At 40.4% G+C, this 25,194-nt stretch overlaps 1 protein-coding gene and 1 non-coding gene across 2 annotated transcripts; both read right to left on the bottom strand.

Annotated features, from left to right (window-relative positions):
* Nucleotides 1-6,636: 6,636 nt before the first annotated feature.
* LOC112761253 (small nucleolar RNA R71) lies at nucleotides 6,637-6,740 on the bottom strand. The gene has a single exon (XR_003181657.1). It is a non-coding gene; the product is annotated as a small nucleolar RNA R71 (small nucleolar RNA).
* Nucleotides 6,741-15,048: 8,308 nt separating this feature from the next.
* Nucleotides 15,049-15,444, bottom strand: LOC112757165 (uncharacterized). Its single transcript, XM_025805773.1, has one exon. It carries the CDS (start codon nucleotides 15,442-15,444, stop codon nucleotides 15,049-15,051), a length of 396 nt encoding a protein of 131 aa, XP_025661558.1.
* Between the last annotated feature and the right edge of the window lie 9,750 nt (nucleotides 15,445-25,194).

Consider the following 25,194-nt stretch of genomic DNA (forward strand, 5'->3'; position numbering starts at 1 on the left):
ATGCAATTCAGCTGGGATTGACATAGAGGGAGATATCCTCATCAAAGAGGACAAGCCCATCACTAAGAAAAAGATGGAGCAAGCAAGAGAGCCCAGTCATGGAGCTCAAGAGGCGCAAGAAGCTCATCACCATGAGATTCCGGAAATGCCTCAAATGCACTTTCCTCCACAAAACTATTGGGAGCAAATCAACACCTCCCTAGGAGAATTGAGTTCCAATATGGGACAACTAAGGGTGGAACATCAAGAGCACTCCATCATGCTTCATGAAATAAGAGAAGATCAAAAAGCAATGAGGGAGGAGCAACAATGACAAGGAAGAGACATAGAAGAGCTCAAGGACATCATTGGTTCCTCAAGAAGGAAACGCCACCATCACTAAGGTGGACTCATTCCTTGTTCTTACTTTCTCTATTTTTCATTTTTATATGTTATGTGCTTATATATGTTTGTGTCTTCATTACATGATCATTAGTAGTTAGTAACTATGTCTTAAAGATATGAATGTCCTATGAATCCATCACCTCTCTTAAATAAAAACTGTTTTAATTTAAAAGAACAAGAAGTACATGAGTTTTGAATTTATCCTTGAACTTAGTTTAATTATATTGATGTGGTGACAGTGCTTCTTATTTTCTGAATGTATGTTTGAACAGTGCATATGTCTTTTGAAGTTGTTGTTTAAGAATGTTAAATATATTGGCTCTTGAAAGAATGATGACTAGGAGACATGTTATTCGATAATCTGAAAAATCATAAAAATGATTCTTGAAGCAAGAAAAAGCAGCAAAGAACAAAGCTTGCAGAAAAAAAAAAAAGAAGAAAAAAATAGGCGAAAAAAAAAATAGAAAGAAAAAGAAAAAGCAAGCAAAAAAAGCCAATAACCCTTAAATCCAAAAGGCAAGGGCAAATAAAAAGGATCCCAAGGCTTTGAGCATCAGTGGATAGGAGGGCCTAAAGGAATAAAATCCTGGTCTAAGCGGCTAAACCAAGCTGTCCCTAACCATGTGCTTGTGGCGTGTAGGTGTCAAGTGAAAACTTGAGACTGAGCGGTTAAAGTCAAGGTCCAAAGCAAAAAAAGAGTGTGCTTAAGAACCCTGGACACCTCTAATTGGGGACTTTAGCAAAGCTGAGTCACAATCTGAAAAGGTTCACCCAATTATGTGTCTGTGGCATTTATGTATCCGGTGGTAATACTGGAAAACAAAGTGCTTAGGGCCACGGCCAAGACTCATAAAGAAGCTGTGTTCAAGAATCATCATACTGAACTAGGAGAGTCAATAACACTATTCGAAATCTGAAGTTCCTATAGATGCCAATCATTCTGAACCTCAATGGATAAAGTGAGATGCCAAAACTATTCAAGAGGCAAAAAGCTATAAGTCCCGCTCATATGATTGAAGCTATGTTTCATTGATAGTTTGGAATTTATAGTATATTCTCTTCTTTTTATCCTATTTGATTTTCAGTTGCTTGGGGACAAGCAACAATTTAAGTTTGGTGTTGTGATGAGCGGATAATTTATACGCTTTTTGACATTGTTTTTAGTATGTTTTTAGTAGGATCTAGTTACTTTTAGGGATGTTTTCATTAGTTTTTATGTTAAATTCACATTTCTGGACTTTACTATGAGTTTGTGTGTTTTTCTGTGATTTCAGGTATTTTCTGGCTGAAATTGAGGGACTTGAGCAAAAATCAGATTCAGAGGTTGAAAAAGGACTACTGATGCTGTTGGATTCTGACCTCCCTGCACTCAAAGTGGATTTTCTGGAGCTACAAAACTCGACATGGCGCGCTTCCAATTGCGTTGAAAAGTAGACATCCAGGGCTTTCCAGCAATATATAATAGTCCATACTTTGGCCAAGAATTGACGACGTAAACTGGCGTTCAACGCCAGCCTTCTGCCCAAATCTGGCGTCCAGCGCCAGAAAAGGATCCAAAACCAGAGTTGAACGCCCAAACTAGCACAGAAACTGGCGTTCAACTCCACAAATGGTCTCTGCACGTGCTACACTTCAGCTCAGCCCAAACATACACCAAGTGGGCCCAGGAAGTGGATTTATGCATTAATTACTTACTCATGTAAACCCTAGTAGCTAGTTTATTATAAATAGGACCCTTTACTAGTCTTTTTGACCATCCTGGATTGTATTTTGATCCTGTGATCACGTTTTGGGGGCTGGCCATCTCGGCCATGCTTGGACCTTCACTTATGTATTTTCATACGGTAGAGTTTCTACACTCCATAGATTAAGGTGTGGAGCTCTGCTGTCCCTCAAAGATTAATGCAAAGTACTACTGTTTTCTATTCAATTCTTCTTATTTCACTTCTAAGATATCCATTCGCACCCAAGAACGTGATGAAGGTGATGATTATGTGTGACGCTCATCATCCTTCTCCCTTATGAACGCGTGCCTAACAAACACTTCTGTTCTACATGAATTAAGCTAGAATGAATATCTCTTAGATCTCCCAACCAGAATCTTCGTGGTGTAAGCTAGAATGATGGCGGCATTCAAGAGAATCCGGAAGGTCTAAACCTTATCTGTGGTATTCCGAGTAGGATTCAATGATTGAATGACTGTGACGAGCTCCTAACTCGCGATTGCAGGGCGTTAGTGACAGACGCAAAAGGATAGTAAATCCTATTCCAGCATGATTGAGAACCGACAGATGAATAGCCGTGCCGTGACAGGGTGCGTGAGCATATTATTCACTGAGAGGATAAGATGAAGCCATTGACAAGGGTGATGCCTCCAGACGATTAGCTGTGCCGTGACAGGGCGTTGGATCATTTTCCCGTGAGATGACCGAAAGTAGCCATTGACAGTGGTGATGTATCACATAAAGCCAGCCATGGAAAGGAGTAAGACTGATTGGATGAAGATAGCAGGAAAGCAGAGGTTCAGAGGAACGAAAAGCATCTCCATTCGCTTATCTGAAATTCCTACCAATGATTTACATAAGTATTTCTATCCCTATTTTATTATATAATATTCGAAAACACCATTATCACTTTATATCTGCCTGACTGAGATTTACAAGGTGACCATAGCTTGCTTCATACCAACAATCTCCGTGGGATTCGACCCTTACTCACGTAAGGTATTACTTGGACGACCCAGTGCACTTGCTGGTTAGTTGTATCGAAGTTGTGACAAATTATGAATTAAGATCAGAGCACCAAGCTTTGGAGCCATTACCAGGGATTGTTTGAGCCTGGACATCACAATTTCGTGCACCATCTACCCTATTTTCACTTATGTATTTTCAACGGTAGAGTTTCTACACCACATAGATTAAGGTGTAGAGCTCTTCTGTTCCTCATGAATTAATGCAAATTACTATTGTTTTTCTATTCAATTCAAGCTTTTTCTTATTCTAAGATATTCATTCGCACCCAAGAACATGATGAATGTGATGATTATGTGACGCTCATCACCATTCTCACTTATGAACGCATGCCTGACAAATACTTCCATTCTACATGAAAGCAAGCTTGAATGCATATCAAAGCCTCCTGATTTACGATCAGAATCTTTGTGGTATAGGCTAGAATTATTGGCGGCCATTCTTGAGATCTGAAAAGTCTAAACCTTGTCTATAGTATTCCGAGTAAGATCTGGGAAGGGGTGGCTGTGACGAGCTTCAAACTCGCGAGTGCTAGGCGTAGTGACAGACGCAAAAGGATTACTGAATCCTATTCCAGCAGGATCGAGAACCAACAGATGATTAGCCGTGTGGTGATAGCGCATTTTGGACCATTTTCACTGAGAAGACGAGATGTAGCCATTGACAACGGTGATGCCCAACATATAGCTTGCCATGGAAAGGAGTAAGAAGGATTGGATGAAAGCAGTAGGAAAGTAGAGGTTCAGAAGGAACAAAAGCATCTCCATACGCTTATCTGAAACACACACCAATGAATTACATAAGTATTTCTATCCTTTTTTATATTTTAATTATATTTTAATTATCAAATCTCCATAACCAATTGAATCTGCCTGACTGAGATTTACAAGGTAACCATAGCTTGCTTCAAGCCGACAATCTCCGTGGGATCGACCTTTACTCACGTAAGGTTTATTACTTGGACGACCCAGTGCACTTGCTGGTTAGTTGTGCGAAGTTGTGACAAAGACCTAAGATTATGAACGTGCGTATTAAGTTTTTAGCGCCGTTACTAAGGAATGAATGATCATGATTTCGTGCACCAAGTTTTTGGCACCGTTGCCGGGGATTGTTCGAGTTTGGACAACTGACGGTTCATCTTGTTGCTTAGATTAGGTAATTTTATTTTAATTTTAAGCTTTTTATTTTTACCATTTTTAATTTCAAAAATTTAAAAACAAATTTTAAAAAAATAAATTATTCTATGGCTTCAGAATTTTTAAGAAGGAATTCTAGAATTTCATGGGAAATGTTGAATCCTGGCTGGCTGTAAAGTAATGTCTAAATTCTTTTGGACTGAGGCTTCTTCTTCACATGCTTGAACTATGTATGCTGAAGCTTGGCTGGCCATTGGCCATGTCTAGTGTTTTGGACCAGAGCTTTCACTGAAAGCTTGGCTAGGTAGTAAGCCATGTCTAATTCATGGACTGGAGTTTTAGACTAACATTGCAAGATTCCTGGAATTCCTATTAAAAATTTTGAAATCCTTATTTTCATTTTCAAAAAATTTTTCGAAAAATCCAAAAAATTTATAAAATCATAAAATCAAAAATAATTTGATGTTTCTTGTTTGAGTCTAGTGTCTAATTGTAAGTTTGGTGTCAATTGCATGCTTTTAACTTTTCTTAAATTTTCGAAGAACACATGCATTGAGTTTCTTTCTTGTTCTTCATGATCTTCAAGTTGTTCTTGATGATTTTCTATGTTTGATCTTTAATTTTTCTTGTTTTGTATTTTTCATATGCATTTTAAATTTATTAGTGTTTAAGGATTGAAAATTTATAAGTTTGGTGTCTTGTATGTTTTTCTTGTCTTAAAAATTTTCAAAAATAATTCTTGATGTTCATCTTGATCTTAAAAGTGTTCTTGGTGTTCATCTTGACATTCAAAGTGTTCTTGCATGCATTAGTTGTTTTGATTCATAATTTCTATGTTTTGCGTCAATTTTGTGTTTTTCTCTTTCATCATTAAAAATTTAAAAATAAAAAAATATCTTTCCCTTATTCTTCTCTTAAAATTCGAATATTTGAGTTGAGTTTTTCAAAAATTTTTCAAAATTTAGTTGTTTCTTACGAGTCAAATCAAATTTTCAATTTAAAAATTCTATCTTTTTCAAATCTTTTTCAAAAATCAAATCTTTTTAATTTTTTCTTTCATAATTTCGAAATTTTCAAAATCTTTTTCTTATTTCTATTTCATATTTTTGGAATTAATGCTAACAATTAATGTGATTGATTCAAAAATTTTTAGTTTGTTACTTGCCTAGTAAGAAAGGTTCAATCCTTAAATTTTAAAATCATATCTTTTTGTTTCTTGTTAGTCAATTAATCAACTTCAATTTTCAAAATCAAATCTTTTTAATTTCCAATTCAAATCTTTTTGAAAATGATTTTCAATCATATCTTTTTCAATGTCAATCACATCTTTTTCAAAATCAATTTCAAAATATTTTCTAACCTCTTATCTTTTCAAAATTGATTTTCAATTCTTTTTCAAATTAATCCTATCTTTTTGTTTGATTCTTATCTTTTTCAAAATCACCTAACTAAATTTCCCTCTCTAATTTTCGAAAATCACTAACTTCTTTTTCAAAATTCCTTTTTAATTAACTAATTGTTTTAAATTTTAATTTAATTTAATTTCATTTTTAGTTTATTTTCAAATTTTAACATTAATTTTAAATTAAAAACAAAAATATTTTTATTTTATTTTGTTTAATTTTCGAATTCTTCCCTCTCTCATCTCCTTCTAATTATTTATTTATCTACTAACACTTCTCTTTCACTAAAAAATTTGAGCCCACTCTTCTCTTCTGTGTTCGAATTCTTATCTTTTCCGTCTCCCATTCTTCTATTCTTATACTCATGTAAGGAATCTCTATACTGTGACATAGAGGATTCCATATTTTCTTTCGTATTCTCTTATTTTTCATATGGGCAGGAACAAGGATAAGAACATTCTTGTTGAAGCTGATCCCGAACCTGAAAGGACTCTGAAGAGGAAGCTAAGGGAAGCTAAAGCACATCTCTCTGGAGAAAATCTGACAGAAATTTTCAAAAAAGAAGGAGACATGGCCGAAAATAATAACAATGCAAGGAAGATGCTTGGTGATTTCACTGCACCAAATTCCAACTTACATGAAAGAAGCATCTCAATCCCTGCCATTGGAGCAAACAATTTTGAGCTAAAGCTTCAATTAGTTTCTCTGATGCAACAGAATTGCAAGTTTCATAGACTTCCACCAGAAGATCCTTTTCAGTTCTTAACTGAATTCTTGCAAATCTGTGAGACTGTTAAGACCGATGGGGTTGATCCCGAGGTCTACAGGCTTATGCTTTTCTCATTTGCTGTAAGAGATAGAGCTAGAATATGGTTGGACTCTCAACCTAAAGATAGCCTGAACTCTTGGGATAAGCTAGTCACGGCTTTCTTAGCCTAGTTATTTCCTCCTCAAAACCTTATCAAGCTCAGAGTGGATGTTCAAACCTTCAAACAGAAAGAAGGTTAATCCCTCTATGAAGCTTGGGAGAGATACAAGCAACTGACTAAAAAGTGTCCTTCTGACATGCTTTCAGAATGGACCATCCTGGATATATTCTATGATGGTCTGTCTGAATTATCAAAGATGTTATTGGACCATTCTGCAGGTGGATCTATTCACCTAAAGAAAATGCATGCAGAAGCTCAGGAACTCATTGACATGGTTGCAAATAACCAGTTCATGTACACTCCTGAAAGGAATCATGTGAGTAATGGGACGCCTCAGAGGAAGGGAGTTCATGAAATTGATACTTTGAATGCCATATTGGCTCAGAATAAAATATTGACTCAGCAAGTCAATATGATTTCTCAGAGTCTGAATGGATTATAAGCTGCATCAAACAGTACTCAAGAGGCATCTTCTGAAGAAGAAGCTTACGATCCTGAGAACCCTGCAATAGCATAGGTGAATTACATGGGGGAACCCTATGGAAACACCTATAATCCCTCATGAAGAAATAATCCAAATTTCCCATGGAAGGATCAACAAAAGCCTCAACAAGGCTTTAATAATGGTGGAAGAAACAGGTTTAGCAATAGCAAGCCTTTTCCATTATCCACTCAGCAACAGACAGAGAATTCTGAGCAGAATCCATCTAGCTTAGCAAATATAGTCTCTGATCTATCTAAGGCCACTCTAAGTTTCATGAATGAAACAAGGTCCTCCATCAGAAATTTGGAGGCACAAGTGGGCCAGCTGAGTAAAAGAATCACTGAAACTCCTCCTAGTACTCTCCCAAGCAATACAGAAGAGAATCCAAAAAGAGAGTGCAAGGTCATAACCTTACTTGGTGTGGCCGAACCCAGAGAGGAGGAGGAGGACGTGAATCCCAATGAGGAAGATCTCATGGGACGTCCTCTGAATACTAGAGGGTTCCTCAATGAGGACCTGAAGGAATCTGAGGCTCATCTAGAGACCATAGAGATTCCATTGAACCTGCTTCTACCCTTCATGAGCTTTGATGAATATTCTTCCTCTAAAGAGTATGAAGATATTACTGAAGAGTAAGTTGCTAAGTACCTTGGTGCAATCATGAAGCTGAATGCCAAATTATTTGGTAATGAGACTTAGGAAGATGAACCTCCCTTGCTCACCAATGAACTAAATGCATTGGATAGGCAAAAATTACCTCAAAAGAAATAGGATCCTGGTAAACTCCTAATTTCCTGTAACATAGGCACCATGACCTTTGAGAAGGCTCTGTGTGACCTGGGGTCAGGCATTAACCTTATGCCACTCTCTATAATGGAGAAACTTGGGATCTTTGAGGTGCAAGCTGCCAGAATCTCACTAGAGATTGCAGACAACTCAAGAAAACAGGCTTATGGACTAGTAGAGGACGTGCTAGTAAAGGTTAAAGGCCTTTACATCCCTGCTAATTTCATAATTCTAGACACTGGGAAGGATGAGGATGAATCCATCATCCTTGGAAGTCCCTTCCTAGCCACTGCAAAAGATGTGATTGACGTAGACAGAGGAGAGTTGGTTCTTCAACTGAATGAGGACTACCTTGTATTTAAGACTCAAGGTTCTCCTTCTGTAACCATGGAGGGGAAGCATGAAAAGCTTCTCTCACTGCAGAGTCAACCAAAGCCCCCACAGTCAAACTCTAAGTTTGGTGTTGGGAGGCCACAACCAAACTCTAAGTTTGGTGTTGAACCCCCACATTAAAACTCTAAATTTGGTGTTGGAAGGTCCCAACATTGCTCTGAATATCTGTGAGGCTCCATGAGAGCGCACTGTCAAGCTATTGACATTAAAGAAGCGCTTGTTGGGAGGCAACCCAATGTTATTTAATTATATCTATTTATTTTCTATTGCTATTTTATTTTTTTAGGTTGATGATCATGTGGAGTCACAAAAACTACTAAAAAATCAAAAACAGAATGAAAAACAGCATTGAAAATAGCACACCCTAGAGGAAGAGCATTCTGGCGTTTAAACACTAGAAACAAGCATCTGTCTGGCGTTTAACGCCAGAAACAAGCACCAAGCTGGCGTTTAACGCTAGAAACAAGCATCAACCTGGCGTTAAACACCAGAAACATGCTACATTTGGGCGTTTAACACCAAAAACAGGAAGCAAGCTGGCGTTTAACGCCAGACATGCATTCTAAGGGCGTTTTGCACACCTAATTGGTGCAGGGATGTGATGCTCTCTCCAAGGGTGTATTGGTAAATTTCTCTTTAATAACACCTCGTTGTGAGTATAGCTTTACCAACAACAATCCTCGGGAGGTCAAATTTAGAAGAGGGATTTGGTTGTCACAAGTTCAACCCCAATAGAAAATAACCGAAGTATTCAAACCTCGGGTCGTCTCACAAGGAATGGGCAAACATGTACTTCGACATTGGTTAGAAATCCGGGGTTGTGAGTTATGAACATGAAAATAAATGGATAATCTTAACAAGCAAGCAAACTTAAATTGCAATAAACAAATTCAACTACGTAAGCAAAATTAAGCAATTCTAAGGAACAAGCAATATTCAACTTAATTCTACCTTAAACTAAACGAATAACTATAACTAAGACAATTGAAATTGGAAATTGGTTTTCGAATATGAATGACAAAAACCACTCTTGGCTAGGCATGGGAATTGGGATCACAATCCTTGTCCAACGACTACATCTTGACAATTATGAGGAACCAATCTCATTAAGTCTACTCTCAAGTCTTAAGTACGTGATGTCTACTCCTAGACTTGAAGTATGTCAAATGGCCCTGATCACATCAACCCATAAGTCCCAACCTACCTACTAATTAGATTAGTAGTTGGTTGGCGTCAATGAGTATCAAATTGACCACCTAGGGCTCCCAAATCATCAAATCCATTAGACCCAATGACTCAAGTTTACCCAATTCCCTTGACCTAGGCCAAGAGTGAGAAGGAACTACTCCATAATCAAAGTGAACAATTCATCGAACACTTGGTAAGCACTAACAAAAGACATGTTCAAAATAGCAATTAAATTGAATTCTACAAAAACCCACTAATAATTATCAATGTACAATCAAACAATCAACGAGAATAAACATAGAAATCATCAATGTAACATCAACAAAACAAGATCCACAACATTCATGAAATGGGTAAAATGACAATTGGAAAGAATCATAAAACTATCACTAGATATAAGCAAGATTGTAGCAAAGAATTTAAATTGAACAATTAAACCTGTAATTAACAATATCCAATTCACAAATCAACAAGGAAAAATCAAAATGGAAACTAGATCTAGAGAAGAACATGGGTTTCTCTCTCTAGAATCACCCAAGAACCAAAAAAACTCCTAAAATTATGTCCTAGTGTCCTAATGAGTTCTCCCTCCTCTCCCCCTTAGCATCCTTGGGTCTTTTCCATGCAGAAACAGCTTGAAATTGGGCCTCCTTGGCCTCAGAAATCGCCAGGCACGATTTCTCTTAATGAGGTCACGTGCAGCTTCCCACGCGTGCGCGCCATGCGTGCGCGCTAGTTGCGCGTGTGCGTCGATAGAAATCTTCCAATCTGCGCGGATGCGTCCATCCTTACGCGCCGCTTCTAGTCAGTTCCATCCACGCGAGCGTGTGGGGTGCGCGGGTGCGCCGATGCTGCTGCTCCCAAGACTTCAATTCTTCATGTTCCTCCCTTTTTGTACATGCTTTCTCCCTCTCTTCTGAGTCATTCCTAACCTATAATTCCTGAAATTACTCAACACAGATATCACGGCATCGAATGACAATAGAAGAGGATTAAAATATGGCAATTTTAAGGTAAAATAAGCATGTTTTTTATCATAGAGCAATATTGGGAAGTGAACACAAGACCATGCATTTCTTGTGAATAAGTGTGAGAAATATTAATAAAATCCCCCAAAATAAGCACAAGATAAACCACGAAATCGGGGTTTATCAAATCTCCCTACACCTAAACCAAGCATGCCCTCATGCTTAAAATAAAAAGACCAAAGATTATGATGGGAAAAGGGTTTATGAAATGCTAAGTATCTAAACGGATGCATGTAACTAATGTAAAGTCATCTACCTACTTGGTCAAAAGTAAATCCATCCTTCAAGAATACATGTGAGCTATAGGGTGAAGATAGTGTGCAGTTCACGAATCCTACCAAACTGAACATCACTAAAGAGTGCATATGACTTGCTAAACGAACGCTTGTGAAAGTTGGGAACAAGCATTGAGCATCGAACCCTCATCGGAAGTGTATCCGCTCTATTCGCTCAAGTGTCTAGGGTTCGTCACTCAATCTCCTCCTAATCATGCTTTCCAAGATTTGTCTTTCATCTAATCAATCGACAATTACTTAATGCATGCGTACAAGTATCATGAGGTCTTATTCATGGGTTGTAATGGGGCTAGGGTGAAGGTAAGGATGTATATGGCTAAGTGGGCTTAAAATTTGAGTCCTTGATCAACCTCGGATCCCACTAGACACCTAAAACAACCTATACAACTACAATATATTCCTAGCTACCCTTGAATTTCTACCCTTTTGCATACTCATGCCTTCTTTTCAGTCCACCTACTATATGCATTGTTTTTATTACTTTATCTTGGGGCATATTATATATATATATATATATATATATATATATATATATATATATATATTTTTGTATATATGACATTATCATCATCCCCTTTTCCTTGGGGTTTCTTAGTGAACTAAAGTGTCAATGCATACGGTGCAACCATTTAGCACATGAGTATGTTCCCAAAATCCTAGAGTTTTCAATTATACTACAATTACATGCCTATATATCTACCCGAATTTCCAAAGTATATCCCTCCTATGTGAATGATACACATCCTAACTTACCTAAGCTAATCAAGGATTCAAATTCAGGGACATTCATGGTTTTTCACTTAGGGTTGTTGACATGCTCTATTTAAGAACAAGAGGGTTTATCAAAGGCTCAAAATTGGTTATCAATGGTAGATATAAGGGTTAAGGCTATTTGGGAAAAGTGACTATTGAAATGATGGCCTCAATCACGCAAATGCATTCATACATAAAGCAATGGACATATAGAATTAGACAAATCAAGGATCACATTCATGGAGAGAGAGATATGCACACAAGAATGGAAATAATGGTTAAAAGATGTAACCATGCAATAGGCTCAAAACTTTCATGCTTGTGTTCTTAGCTCAATCACTATGTTCCAAAGCACATTCTTAAAGCATGTTCACTGCAAAATTTTCAAAAATTTGGTAGGTCACCCAGAACACAGTTTCTTGGAGAGAAAGTTATTGCTTTCACCAAGTAATTCTATAAAACTAACTATCATGCAAGGGTATTTACAAGAAAAACTAACTACGCATGCAAGATGCTAACATATATGCAAAAGATAAATCCATGGTTATTGAAGAGAAGAGAGTGTTACCCATGGAGATCGGTCGAACGACCTCCCCACACTTAGAAATTAGCATGGTCCTCCGTGCTACGGATGATACTCAAGGGACGGTCGGGACCGGAGTCTTCACTATCCCCTCTATCAGAACTTTCATCGCTTGGGTTTGAGGTGGATGTGAATATCTCAGGTTCCTCCATGCTCGGGGCAACACGACTCAGAAGCTTCTTGAGGTGGGTGTATCGGCGGTGGTTGCGCCGCTTATACCTATCCAGCTTCTGGTGAAGATCTTCTATCCTTTGATCTGTGGATCTCAGTGGTGGTGGTGATGAGCTCGAAGGAAGAAGAAGTGGCGGGGCCATGTCAAGGCTTGGTTTGTTCATGGGAAGTTATAGGTATTTTCCCCGACCACATCGCCCTTAGCCGGAACCATGATCTTCTTATCCTTGGCTTCCCAAGAAACACCCGCAGCAGCAACTAAGTCAAATACCAAAGCTGGAAATGGCAGGTTACCCCGGTCGTGAACTTGACTCATTGCTTGCTTGACAAGAGGTGGGATGTTCACCGGCTTTTCCGTGAGAATACACCAAACAAGCAAGGCAAGGTCCGCCGTGATGGACGACCTGTGAGTGCTAGGTAGCACATAGTGAGAAAGGATCTGGGCCCAGGCTCTAGCTTCCACAGTGAGGAAGTGAGCGTTGATACTCTTGGGCCTCATTCGCTGTCGACCTTGGATCCAAAAAGTTTCTGGCTCAGCAACGACTCGGAGTATCGAGTCCCAATCGAATCCATACTCTTCACGCTGACGTAGGATTTTTTGGTAGCCATCCATGGCACTTGGCACTGGTAAAACATTAAGTACTTGCTAAATAGCCTCTTCTGAAACTGAGACTTGCTTACGGCGCATGTACACCGATTGAAGAGAGGGAAGGTGGTAGTTGGTGTAAAATTCTTCCACCCAAGAGAGGTTGATTTCCCTTGGTTTCCTCAAAAGAAACTCCCATCCTCGCTTTTCGATACGGGGTAGAATATAAGGAGCAATCTTGTCCGACGGAGCGAGCAAATGCTCAAGATGATAGTTTCTTACGGCTGTGGAAGGGAACTTGAGTTCACAAAAGCGGTTGGGGAACCTTGAAGAGTCTCGTGCCGGTTTGCCCTTGTTATCCTCATCAATAGGAGCGGGTGTCTTTCCGTTCTTTGATAAGGTTTTGGCTCCTATTGAAGAACGCGCCTTAGAATTTGATCCTTGGGGTACCCTTTTTATGGCCGGTTTCCTCGAAGCTACCTCCTTGATTTTTTTGGTGGCCATCCTAAAAAGAAAGGGGAGGAAGGAAAACATCAAACCCAAGAAACAAATTGATGAAAACATGCAAGTGATTTGTCATGCCCATGATGAATATGAAAGCAAGGGTTATATCACTTGGCATGTGATGCAAGAGAAAGTAAGGCATGCAAAGGCATGAGAAGAGTAGTCTCAAGCATCCTTAGTAAAAAGCAAGTCATGTTCAATTAATACGGGATTGGCAAGTATGAACCTTAAGCACATAAATTAGACTCAATGCATTTAAGAGGAAGCAAGTGAATGAGGAGGGAGCACCAATTTGAAAGTGTAAGACTAAAATGAGCCAAAATGGTAGTTGTGCATTTCCTCGAACACTTGGCGTGCAATAATCAAGCAATGAGCAATTATGAAATACTAAACCAATCTAAAGCCCAAAATAGAACATCAATCACCACATAAACATCACACAATGGTAAAAGAGTGACAAAAGATCTAGTAATGCAAATTAAGTTCAAGTTCAACATCCATGGATAAACAGAGAAAAGAGAGGGAAAATAAGCAAACAAAAACAAGAAATATCATTAACAATCAAAAGAGAAACTAAGTAAGATAGCAAGAAGTAATTGATTAAAAAAAATAGCATAAAGGAAAGTGGAAGTAAAGGAAAGGAAGAAGTTGAACCTTGAAGAGTATGAAAAAGCAAGGTTGAATCTTCTTTTGTGAAGATGAGAGAGGAAATAAGAGAAGTGTAGCGCCACCGGAAAAGGTGGTTGTCACCGGTGAGTGGCCGGAGACAATGGTGGTGGGTTGTGGAAGAAGAAGAAGAGAAGAGAAATGATGAAGAGAGGGGAAGAGTGAACTAAGAAAGAAAAAGAAGAGAATGTGAGTGAGAAAGGAGTGAAACGGCGCGAAGTATTAAACTGATTCGCGCAGATGGCGCGCGCGCGCAAGATGCGCTGACGCGTCGTGAAGGTGCTAACTGAGGGCGCATGCCCGGCAATGGCACGCGCGTGCGCGAGGAGTTGTGCCCCAGGCACAAAAGTGGCATAAACCTGGCTCAAGTCTCTGGTTTTTGTACCAGGGTGACCCAGGGAGCCATGCGCGCTCGCGCACCATGCGCGGGCGCGTGCTTCTAGTATTCGAGAGCTGGCGCGGGCGCGCACTACGCACGGACGCGTCAGCTTCGGCACAAAGTTGGCCCAATTGTGGCACAACTCTCTGGAAAATGTACTAGAGACTCCACAAAGCCCCATCGGCACGCGCGCGCACTGTGCGCTTGCGCGTCGATGGTCAACTGGCAATGTTGCACGCAGGCAGCATGTACGCGAACGCGTGGGTGCCTGGCGCGAGTTGGGCACAAATTTGGCCCAACTCTCGGGTTTTTGGCCTGAAAATGGGAATTCGCAACCGGCGTGCGCGCGCACTGTGCGCTTGCGCGTCAGTGCTCTTTTTTTTTTTTGAAAGAAGAAAAAAATTGTGTTTTCTTTACCTCTTTCACAACCTATCTAAATGAACATTCTATCTATCTAACAGAATCAACAAAGCTAGCATCTCTAAGCACTTAATCAATCATCAAAAGATCATAAAACTAAAGGAATTAAAGATACTACAAGATGGTATAAACAAGGAAGATCTTACCACGGTGGGGTGCCTCCCACCAAGCACTTTTCTTTTACGTCCTTAAGTTGGACGGTCCTCTTCTCAAGCTTCATCTCTACTTGGTGCATCCTCCAATATGTACACCTCTAGCTCCCTTGGAGGTTTGCAACCATGATATTTCTTCACTCTATGCCCATTCACCTTGAAAGTCACTTCACCTTTGGGATCAAACAATTCCACCACTCCGTAGGGCTTCATTTCTTTCACCTTAAAAGGTCCTTCCCACCTAGAACGGAGCTTGTCAGGCATAAATCGGAGCCTTGAGTTGTAGAGGAAGACTTCATCTCCTTCTTTAAAGTCCTTCTTCTGAATGTGATGGTCATGGAATGCCTTAGTATTCTCCTTGTAAATTCGGGCATTTTCATATGATTCGTTCTTCAAACACTCAAGTTCTTCTAATTGTAACTTCCTAGCTTCACCCGCTTTGGTCAAATCCATGTTGCACTGCTTTACCGCCCAGTATGCTCGATGCTCAATCTCCACCAGAAGGTGGCATGCCTTACCATAGACGATCCGAAAGGGAATCATCCCTATCGGAGTCTTGTAAGCCGTTCTGTATGCCCATAGTGCATCTCCTAGCCGGAGGCTCCAATCCTTTCTTTGTGGATTGACCACTTTTTCCAAGATTCTCTTGATTTCCCGGTTGGAAACTTCCGCTTGCCCATTTGTTTGCGGATGATAAGCAATAGCAACCTTATGCGATACTCCATAGCGCTTGAGCAATGCTTCTACCTTCCTGTTACAAAAGTGGGATCCTTGGTCGATCACGATTGCTCGTGGCGACCCATAACGGCATACAATGTGATTCCTAATAAAAGAAACAATGGTGTTGGCGTCGTCAAGGCGGGTAGGTACGGCCTCCACCCACTTTGACACGTAGTCAACCGCTAACAGAATGTACAGATACCCACCAGAGTTAGGAAACGGTCCCATAAAGTCAATGCCCCACACATCAAATATCTCAAAGAACAACATAGGTTGCTGAGGCATTTCATCCCTTTGGGATGTGTTTCCTGACTTTTGACACTGATGACAAGACACACATAGCCGGTTAGCATCCTTGAATAAGGTTGGCCACCAGAATCCGCAATCCAACACCTTTTTGGCGGTCCTTTGTTGGCCAAAGTGGCCACCACAGTCGGACGAATGACAAGCTTCCAGAATTGGTTGAAATTCGGATTCCGGGACACACCTTCGGATTACTTGGTCTACACCTCTCTTTCACAAGTGAGGGTCATCCCAAATGTAGTATTTGGAATCACTCCTCAACTTGTCCCTTTGATTTTTCGAAAAGTTGGGAGGGAAGATTCTTGCAACCATGTAGTTTGCCATTGGGGCAAACCAAGGAAAACTAGCCGACACAGCATGCAAACTTTCCAATGGGAATGAGTCATTGATCGAAAATGGATCAGTTTTTAAATTCTCAATGCGGCTTAAGTGATCCGCAACCAGGTTTTGAGATCCACTCCGGTCCCTAATCTCAATGTCGAATTCTTGCAAAAGTAAGATCCAACGTATGAGTCTAGGCTTTGACTCATTCTTTGTCAATAAATACTTCAAAGCTGCATGATCCGTGTATACCACTATCTTTGAACCTAGCAAATAAGATCTGAATTTATCTAAGGCATGAACAATGGCTAAGAGTTCTTTTTCGGTAGTGGTATAGTTGGATTGTGCGGCATCTAGCGTCTTAGAAGAGTAAGCAATGACATAAGGAAGTTTACCCTCACGCTGTGCAAGCGCGGCACCCACAGCATAGTTTGACGCATCGCACATTATCTCAAACGGCAATGTCCAGTTGGGGCCTCGCACAATCGGTGCTATGGTGAGAATTTTCCTCAACTCTTCAAAAGCTTTTACACATTCACTGTCAAACTCAAAATCCACATCTTTTTGGAGTAGGCGCGATAGTGGCAAAGCAATCTTGCTGAAGTCTTTGATGAAGCGCCTATAAAATCCTGCATGTCCCAAAAATGAGCGGACCTCCCTCACGGATGAGGGGTGAGGCAGAGTAGTAATAACATCGACCTTGGCCGGGTCAACAGAAATACCTTCATGAGATACTACATGTCCTAACACTATACCTTGTCGTACCATAAAATGACATTTTTCAAAATTTAAAACAAGGTTGATTTCAACACATCCAGCTAGGACCTTGGCCAAGCTCTCCAAACAACAATCAAATGAGACACCATAAACGCTGAAATCGTCCATAAAAACTTCTAGAAAATTTTCCATTAGATCGGAGAAGACACTCATCATGCACCTCTGAAAAGTAGCAGGTGCGTTACATAGTCCAAATGGCATCCTTTTATAGGCAAAGGTGCCAAACGGACATGTAAACGTGGTCTTCTCTTGATCTTCAGGAGCAATATGTATCTGAAAATATCCAGTAAATCCATCAAGAAAACAGTAGTGAGATTTACCTGCCAAGCGGTCCAGCATCTGATCGATGAAGGGTAAGGGGTAATGGTCCTTCCGTGTGGCGGCATTCAATCTTCTGTTGTCAATACATACTCGCCACGCATTTTGCACTCTTCTAGTGACCATTTCTCCGTCTTCCTTCTTGACCGTTGTGATGCCCGACTTCTTGAGAACAACTTGAACCGGGCTCACCCACTCACTGTCGGAAATAGGGTATATGATATCCGCATCCAGTAGTCGGGTGACCTCTTTCTTCACTACGTCAAGGATGGTTGGGGTGAGCCTCCTTTGCGGTTGCCGAACCGGCTTGGCTCCATCTTGGAGAAATATCCTATGCATGCACTTATGCGGGTCAATCCCCACAATATCCGCAAGGCTCCATCCTATTGCTTTCTTGTACTTTCTTAGAACGTCTAGGAGTTTTTCCTCTTCTTCACTTGAGAGTTCACTAGCAATAATAACCGGAAACCCACAGTTGTCTTCTAAGAACGCATATTTCAGATGAGAGGGAAGGGGTTTCAGTTCACTTGCTACCTTAAGATGAGGTTCCTTTTCATCAGGCTCATGGGACTCATTCTTGGCAACTTCATTAAGTTCATCCTCTTGGTCATCTATCTCCTCAACGGTGGGGTAGCACGACTTGTCATGATCTTCTTCTTGTACTTCCGCTACCACTTCATCAATTATGTCGCATCGGAGCATAGAATGTTCTTCGGGAGGATGTTTCATGGCTTCCTCTAAATTGAACTTGATAGTCTTGTCTCCAACTCCAAAGGAATATATACCGGTGAAGGCATCTAGCTTGAATTTGGAGGTTTTGAGGAAAGGTCTACCAAGTAGGACGGAGGATGAGCTTCTACCTTCCGTTGGAGGCATCTCAAGGATGTAAAAGTCAACCGGAAAAACCAAATCCTTAATTGCCACAAGTACATCTTCAGCTATTCCCATTACTGTGATCACACTTTTATTGGCTAAGGCAAACCTCGCCGCTGACTTCTTCAATGGAGCTAAATTCAACCGCACATAGATGGAAAGCGGCATGATGCTAACACAAGCTCCCAAGTCACACATACAATCATGAAAAGTGTATCCACCAATACAACAAGACACTAAGCACGGTCCAGGGTCACCACATTTTCTTGGAATAGGCTCCATCAAGGAAGAAATCGAGCTACCCAAGGATAGTGTCTCCAATTTCCCTATTCTACCGTTGTGTGTACACAAGTCTTTCAAAAATTTTGCATACTTGGGGATTTGTTGAATAGCGTCAAGGAGTGGTATGGTTATCTCGACCTTTTTGAACACTTGGAGCATGTCTAAATCAAATTCCGGTGTCTTCTTTGCTTTCTTCACCATGGAAGGAAATGGAATAGGAATTGATTGATCGACTACGGCTTTCCTCTTGGGTTCCTTGAGGTTTACTCCTTCTTCCTCATGCCTTTTGTCTACCACCTCTTCTTCATGTGGAGCTCCAACAACTACCTCTTCCTCATGCATCTCTCCCATGACTCTTGGGGGTATTTCCTCCAATGTAGTCCCCGACCGTAGAGTGATGGCATTGAGATCGCCTCTTGGGTTTGGTTGGGGTTGGGATGGAAGGCTGGATGAACTTGAGGGTTGGGTGGTGTTGTTATTGGGAGTTGGTGGTTGGTTTGACATGTTTATCTTTGAGAGTATGTTGGTGAGGTTAGCCAATTGAGTGTTCAAGGCCTCAAATTGAGCCTTGTTGATCTCATCTCGTTTTTCCATAACGGCTCTAAGCTCATCAACTTGATTGTTGGAAGATGTAGGAGTTTGGTTTTGTTGTCTATGGTGTGGTGTTTGGTACTTGGTGTAGTTGTTTTGGTTTTGGTTGGCTTGGTAGTTGGTGTTATTGTGGTGGTATTGGGATGAAGATGGGTTGTAATTGTGATGAGAAGGAGGGTTGTTCCATCTTTGGTTCTGAGTGCTTCCTTGTGAATTATCTGTCCACCCTTGATGTTGATTGCTACCTTGATGGTAGTTGTTTTGGCCTTGAGAAGGATATGGTGGACGGTTGTTGTAATTCACATTGGCTACCACAAGGGCATGTTCCTCTTGAATTTGATGGCATTGGTCGGTGTAATGTGTAGTGCTAGAGCACAATCCACAAATCCTAGGAGGGCCTTCAAGTTGAGCAACCGGAGGAGGGGCTTGGATGGCTTTGATGGAGTAATACTCTCTTTGATCTCTTTGAATTTGTGTAAGGATGGTGGCCATATCCCTAAGTGCCTTGGTTAGACTTGCTTCGGAGGGGGACGGTTCTACCACACCCTTAAGGGGGTTATTCCCCACTCTTGTGTGTTGCGTAGACTCGGCGACATCCTTGATCAAATCCCAAGCTTCTCCTTCCGTCTTGTTTTTTGAAAGGGACCCGCCACTAGAGGCGATAAGCAATCTTCTATCTTCCGCACAAAGACCTCCGGTAAAGTAGCTAATGAGCAAGCGAGTGGTCATTCTGTGATGTGGGCATGACTCCAATAGCCTCTTGAACCTAGACCAATACTCATATATGCTCTCTTGGTCTCTTTGCATTATGCCTGAAATCTCTTTCCGGATGTACTCGGTCTTCTCCGGTGGGAAGAACTTGTCAAGAAACTCTCTTCTCAGGAAATCCCAATTAGTCACAATATCATCCGGTAGCGAATAAAACCATGTTTTTGCTTGTGCTTCAAGAGAAAAAGGAAAGGCAAAAACCATGATGGCTACCTCATCGGCTCCATGCCTTCGAGCCGTAGAACAAGCAACATGAAAATCCTTCAAATGTCGGATGGGGTCTTGACCCGGCAACCTATGATACTTAGGAAGTAAATTTATCGAGCTACTCTTCAACTCAAAGTTTGGATCAAGGTTAGGATACCTTGCTTGTAACGGTTGAAGTATGATATCCGGAGCTCCTTGCTCATGCAAAGTGATCCGGTGTGGCTCCGCCATGTGTGGCTCACCTGTAGGATGCAAAGATGTATTAGCAGTGTCAACAGAAGAATAAGAAGTAACAGACTCCAAGTCACCCTCGGTGGCGTCTAGTAATTCGGTGTTTTCCTCAAGAGAGGCCGAAGTACTAGGCGTGTAGTCCAATCGCCTTCTAGCTTGCCGAGTGTGCAACAAAGTTCTTTCAATCTCAGGATCAAAATTGGCTAAGCTAGAATTCGGTTGAGACCGAGTCATCAAACTTGAAAGTCATAGTACAAATGCAAAAGAAATTTAAACTATAACTAAGTATTGAAAGAGAAAAATATCTACAATATTCATATATTCACATAACCAATATCAAGGCATACGTTGCAACCATTCCCCGGCAACGGCGCCAGAAATTTGATGCTCTCTCCAAGGGTGTATTGGTAAATTCCTCTTTAATAACACCTCGTTATGAGTATAGCTTTACCAACAACAATCCTCGGGAGGTCAAATTTAGAATAGGGATTTGGTTGTCACAAGTTCAACCCCAATAGAAATAACCAAAGTATTCAAACCTCGGGTCGTCTCACAAGGAATGGGCAAACATGTACTTCGACATTGGTTAGAAATCCGGGGTTGTGAGTTATGAACATGAAAATAAATGGAAAAACTTAACAAGCAAGCAATCTTAAATTGCAATAAACAAATTCAACTACGTAAGCAAAATTAAGCAATTCCAATGAACAAGCAATATTCTACTTAATTCTACCTTAAACTAAACGAATAACTATAACTAAGACAATTGAAATTGGAAATTGGTTTTCGAATATGAATGACAAAAACCACTATTGGCTAGGCATGGGAATTGGGATCACAATCCTTGTCCAACGACTACATCTTGACAATTATGAGGAACCAAACTCATTAAGTCTACTCTCAAGTCTTAAGTACGTGATGTCTACTCCTAGACTTGAAGTACGTCAAATGGCCCTGATCACATCAACCCATAAGTCCCAACCTACCTACTAATTAGATTAGTAGTGGGTTGGCGTCAATGAGTATCAAATTCACCACCTAGGGCTCCCAAATCATCAAATCCATTAGACCCAATGACTCAAGTTTACCCAATTCCCTTGACCTAGGCCAAGAGTGAGAAGGAACTACTCCATAATCAAAGTGAACAATTCATCGAACACTTGGTAAGCACTAACAAAAGACATCTTCAAAATAGCAATTAAATTGAATTCTACAAAAACCCACTAACAATTATCAATGTACAATCAAACAATCAACAAGAATAAACATATAAATCATCAATGTAACATCAACAAAACAAGATCCACAACATTCATGAAATGGGTAAAATGACAATTGGCAAGAATCATAAAAATATCACTAGATATAAGCAAGATTGTAGCAAGGAATTTAAATTGAACAATTAAAACTGTAAGTAACAAAATCCAATTCACAAATCAACAAGGAAAAATCAAAATGGAAACTAGATCTAGAGAAGAACAAGGGTTTCTCTCTCTAGAATCACCCAAGAACCAAAAAAACTCCTAAAATTATGTCCTAGTGTCCTAATGAGTTCTCCCTCCTCTCCCCCTTAGCATCCTTGGGTCTTTTCCATGCAGAAACAGCTTGAAATTGGGCCTCCTTGGCCTCAGAAATCGCCAGGCACGATTTCTCTTAATGAGGTCACGTGCAGCTTCCCACGCGTGCACGCCATGCGTGCGCGCGCCGATTTCTTTTGTGATCCACGCGTGCGCGCCAGTTGCGCGTGTGCGTCGATAGAAATCTTCCAATCTGTGTGGATGCGTCCATCCTTGCGCACCGCTTCTTGTCAGTTCCATCCACGCGAGCGCATGGGGTGCGCGGGCGCGCTGATGCTGCTGCTCCCAAGACTTCAATTCTTCATGTTCCTCCCTTTTTGTACATGCTTTCTCCCTCTCTTCTGAGTCATTCCTAACCTATAATTCCTGAAATTACTTAACACAGATATCACGGCATCGAATGACAATAGAAGAGGATTAAAATATGGCAATTTTAAGGTAAAATAAGCATGTTTTTCATCATAGAGCAATATTGGGAAGTGAACACAAAACCATGCATTTCTTGTGAATAAGTGTGAGAAATATTGATAAAATCCCCCGAAATAAGCACAAGATAAACCACGAAATCGGGGTTTATCAGGATGAGAAATCCTTGACACCTCAGGATCTGTGGACCCACAGGATCCCCACAGGATCTGTAGACCCCACAGGATCCCCACCTACCCCACCTCTTCTTCTCTCATCATCATAAACCTCTTCCCCAAATACCCTTCACCAATCACCTCCATACCTCTTCCCTATAAACCCCACCTACCTCCAAAATTCAAATTCTTTTCCCTCCCAAACCCAACCCTAATGGCCGAAACCTACCCTCCACCCCACCCCCATATAAACCCCTCAACACTACTCCATTTTCACACATTACAACCACCACTTCTCCCCCTTGGCCGAATACACCTTCTCCCTCCATCTCCTCTATTTTCTTCTTCTTCTACTACATTCATTCTTCTTTTGCTCGGGGACGAGAAAACCTTTTAAGTTTTGTGTGGTAAAAGCATTGCTTTTTGTTTTTCCATAACCATCAATGGCACCTAAGGCAAGAGAAACCTCAAGATTGAGGAAAGGGAAGGCAATTCCTTCCACCTCTGAGCCATGGAAGATGGAGAGATTCATCTCACAAGCCCACTCATGGACCTCAACAAGAGCATGAGAAAATTCCTCACCATGAAATCCCTAAGATGCCTCAAAGGATGCACTTCCCTCCACAAAACTATTGGGAGCAAATCAACACCTTCCTAGGAGAATTAAGTTCCAACATGGAACAACTAAGGATGGAACACCAAGATCACTCCATCATTCTCCATGAGATTAGAGAAGATCAAAGAGCTATGAGGGAGGAGCAACAAAGATGATGAGCGGATAATTTATACGCTTTTTGGTATTGTTTTTCAGTATGATTTAGTTAGTTTTTAGAATATTTTTATTAGTTTTTAATTAAAATTCACATTTCTAGACTTTACTATGAGTTTGTGTGTTTTTCTGTGATTTCAGGTATTTTTTGTCTGAAATAGAGGGACCTGAGCAAAAATCAGATTCAGAGGTTGAAGAAGGACTACAGATTCTATTGGATTCTGACCTCCCTGCACTCAAAGTGGATTTTCTGGAGCTATAGAACTCCAAATGGCGCGCTTCCAACTGCGTTGGAAAGTAGACATCCAGGGCTTTCTGAAATGTATAATAGTCCATACTTTTCCCGAGTTTAGATGATGCAAACTGGCGTTGAACGCCAGTTCTATGTTGCAGTCTAGCGTTCAGCGCCAAAAACAAGTTGCAAAGTGGAGTTCAACGCCAGAAACACGTTACAAACTTGCATTCAACTCCAAGAATGACCTCTCCACATGTAAACTTCAAGCTCAGCCCAAGCACGCACCAAGTGGGCCCCGGAAGTGGATTTCTGCATCATTTACTCATTTCTGTAAACCCTAGTAACTAGTTTAGTATAAATAGGACTTTTTACTATTGTATTTAGGGGATCTTTGATTAGTTTTATGCGATCTTAGATCTTTATGGGGGCTGGCCATTCAGCCATGCCTGAACCTTCATCACTTATGTATTTTCAAACGGTAGAGTTTCTACACACCATAGATTAAGGTGTGGAGCTCTACACAGCCATAGACTTTGTACTACTATTTTTCTATTCAATTCAACTTATTTCCACTTCTAAGATATTCATTCGCACTTCAACATGAATGTGATGATCGTGACAGTCATCATCATTCCCTATGAACGTGTGCCTGACAACCACTTTCATTCTACCTTCGATTGAATGAGTATCTCTTGGATTTCTTAATCAGAATCTTCGTGGTATAAGTTAGAACTCATGTATGGCCATTTTTTAGATCCGGAAAGTCTAAACCTTGTCTGTGGTATTCCGAGTAGGATCCGGAAAGGGATAGCTGTGACGAACTTCAAACTCGCGAGTACTGGGCGTAGTGACAGACGCAAAAGGAGGGTGAATCCTATTCCAGTATGATCGAGAACCTCTAGATGATTAGCCATGCAGTGACAGCGCATCGAACTATTTTCACAGAGAGGATGGGAAGTAGCCATTGACAACGGTGATGCCCTACACAAAGCTTGCCATGGAAAGGAGTAGGAAGGATTGGATGAAGACAGCAGAAAAGCAGAGGTTCAGAGGGACGAAAGCATCTCTATACGCTTATCTGAAATTCTCACCAATGAATTACATAAGTACCACTATCCTATTTTATATTTCATTTATTTTCATCCACTATAATTTCTTAAAACAATTTAATCCGCCTGACTGAGATTTACGAGATGACCATAGCTTGCTTCATACCAACAATCTCCGTGGGATTCGACCCTTACTCACGTAAGGTATTACTTGGACGACCCAGTGCACTTGCTGGTTAGTTGCGCGAAGTTGTGAAGTTATGTTTGGACCATGGTATTGTGCACACGTTTTTGGAGCCATTGCCAGGGAATCAATTTCGAACAACAATTTTACATCTAGATCACAATTTTGCACACCAAGTTTTTGGTGCCATTGCCGGGGATTGTTCGAGTTTGGACAACTGACGGTTCATCTTGTTGCTCAGATTAGGTAATTTTATTTTAATTTTAACCTATTTGTTTTTATTATTCTTATTTTCGAAAAAAAAATAAAAAAAAAATATTTTCTTCTTTTTCGTTTTTCCGAATTAATTCTCGAAAAATACAAAAAAATCTACAAAATCATAAAATCAAAAATATTTTTTGTGTTTCTTATTTGAGT

This window comes from Arachis hypogaea, chromosome 16 (genome assembly GCF_003086295.3).
Source record: "Arachis hypogaea cultivar Tifrunner chromosome 16, arahy.Tifrunner.gnm2.J5K5, whole genome shotgun sequence".
NCBI lineage: Eukaryota > Viridiplantae > Streptophyta > Magnoliopsida > Fabales > Fabaceae > Arachis > Arachis hypogaea.

Bases quoted from the DNA above. Each gene is read 5' to 3' on its own strand.
- LOC112757165 (XM_025805773.1), bottom strand. From the start codon at position 15,444: ATGGATTTGACCAAAGCGGGTGAAGCTAGGAAGTTACAATTAGAAGAA.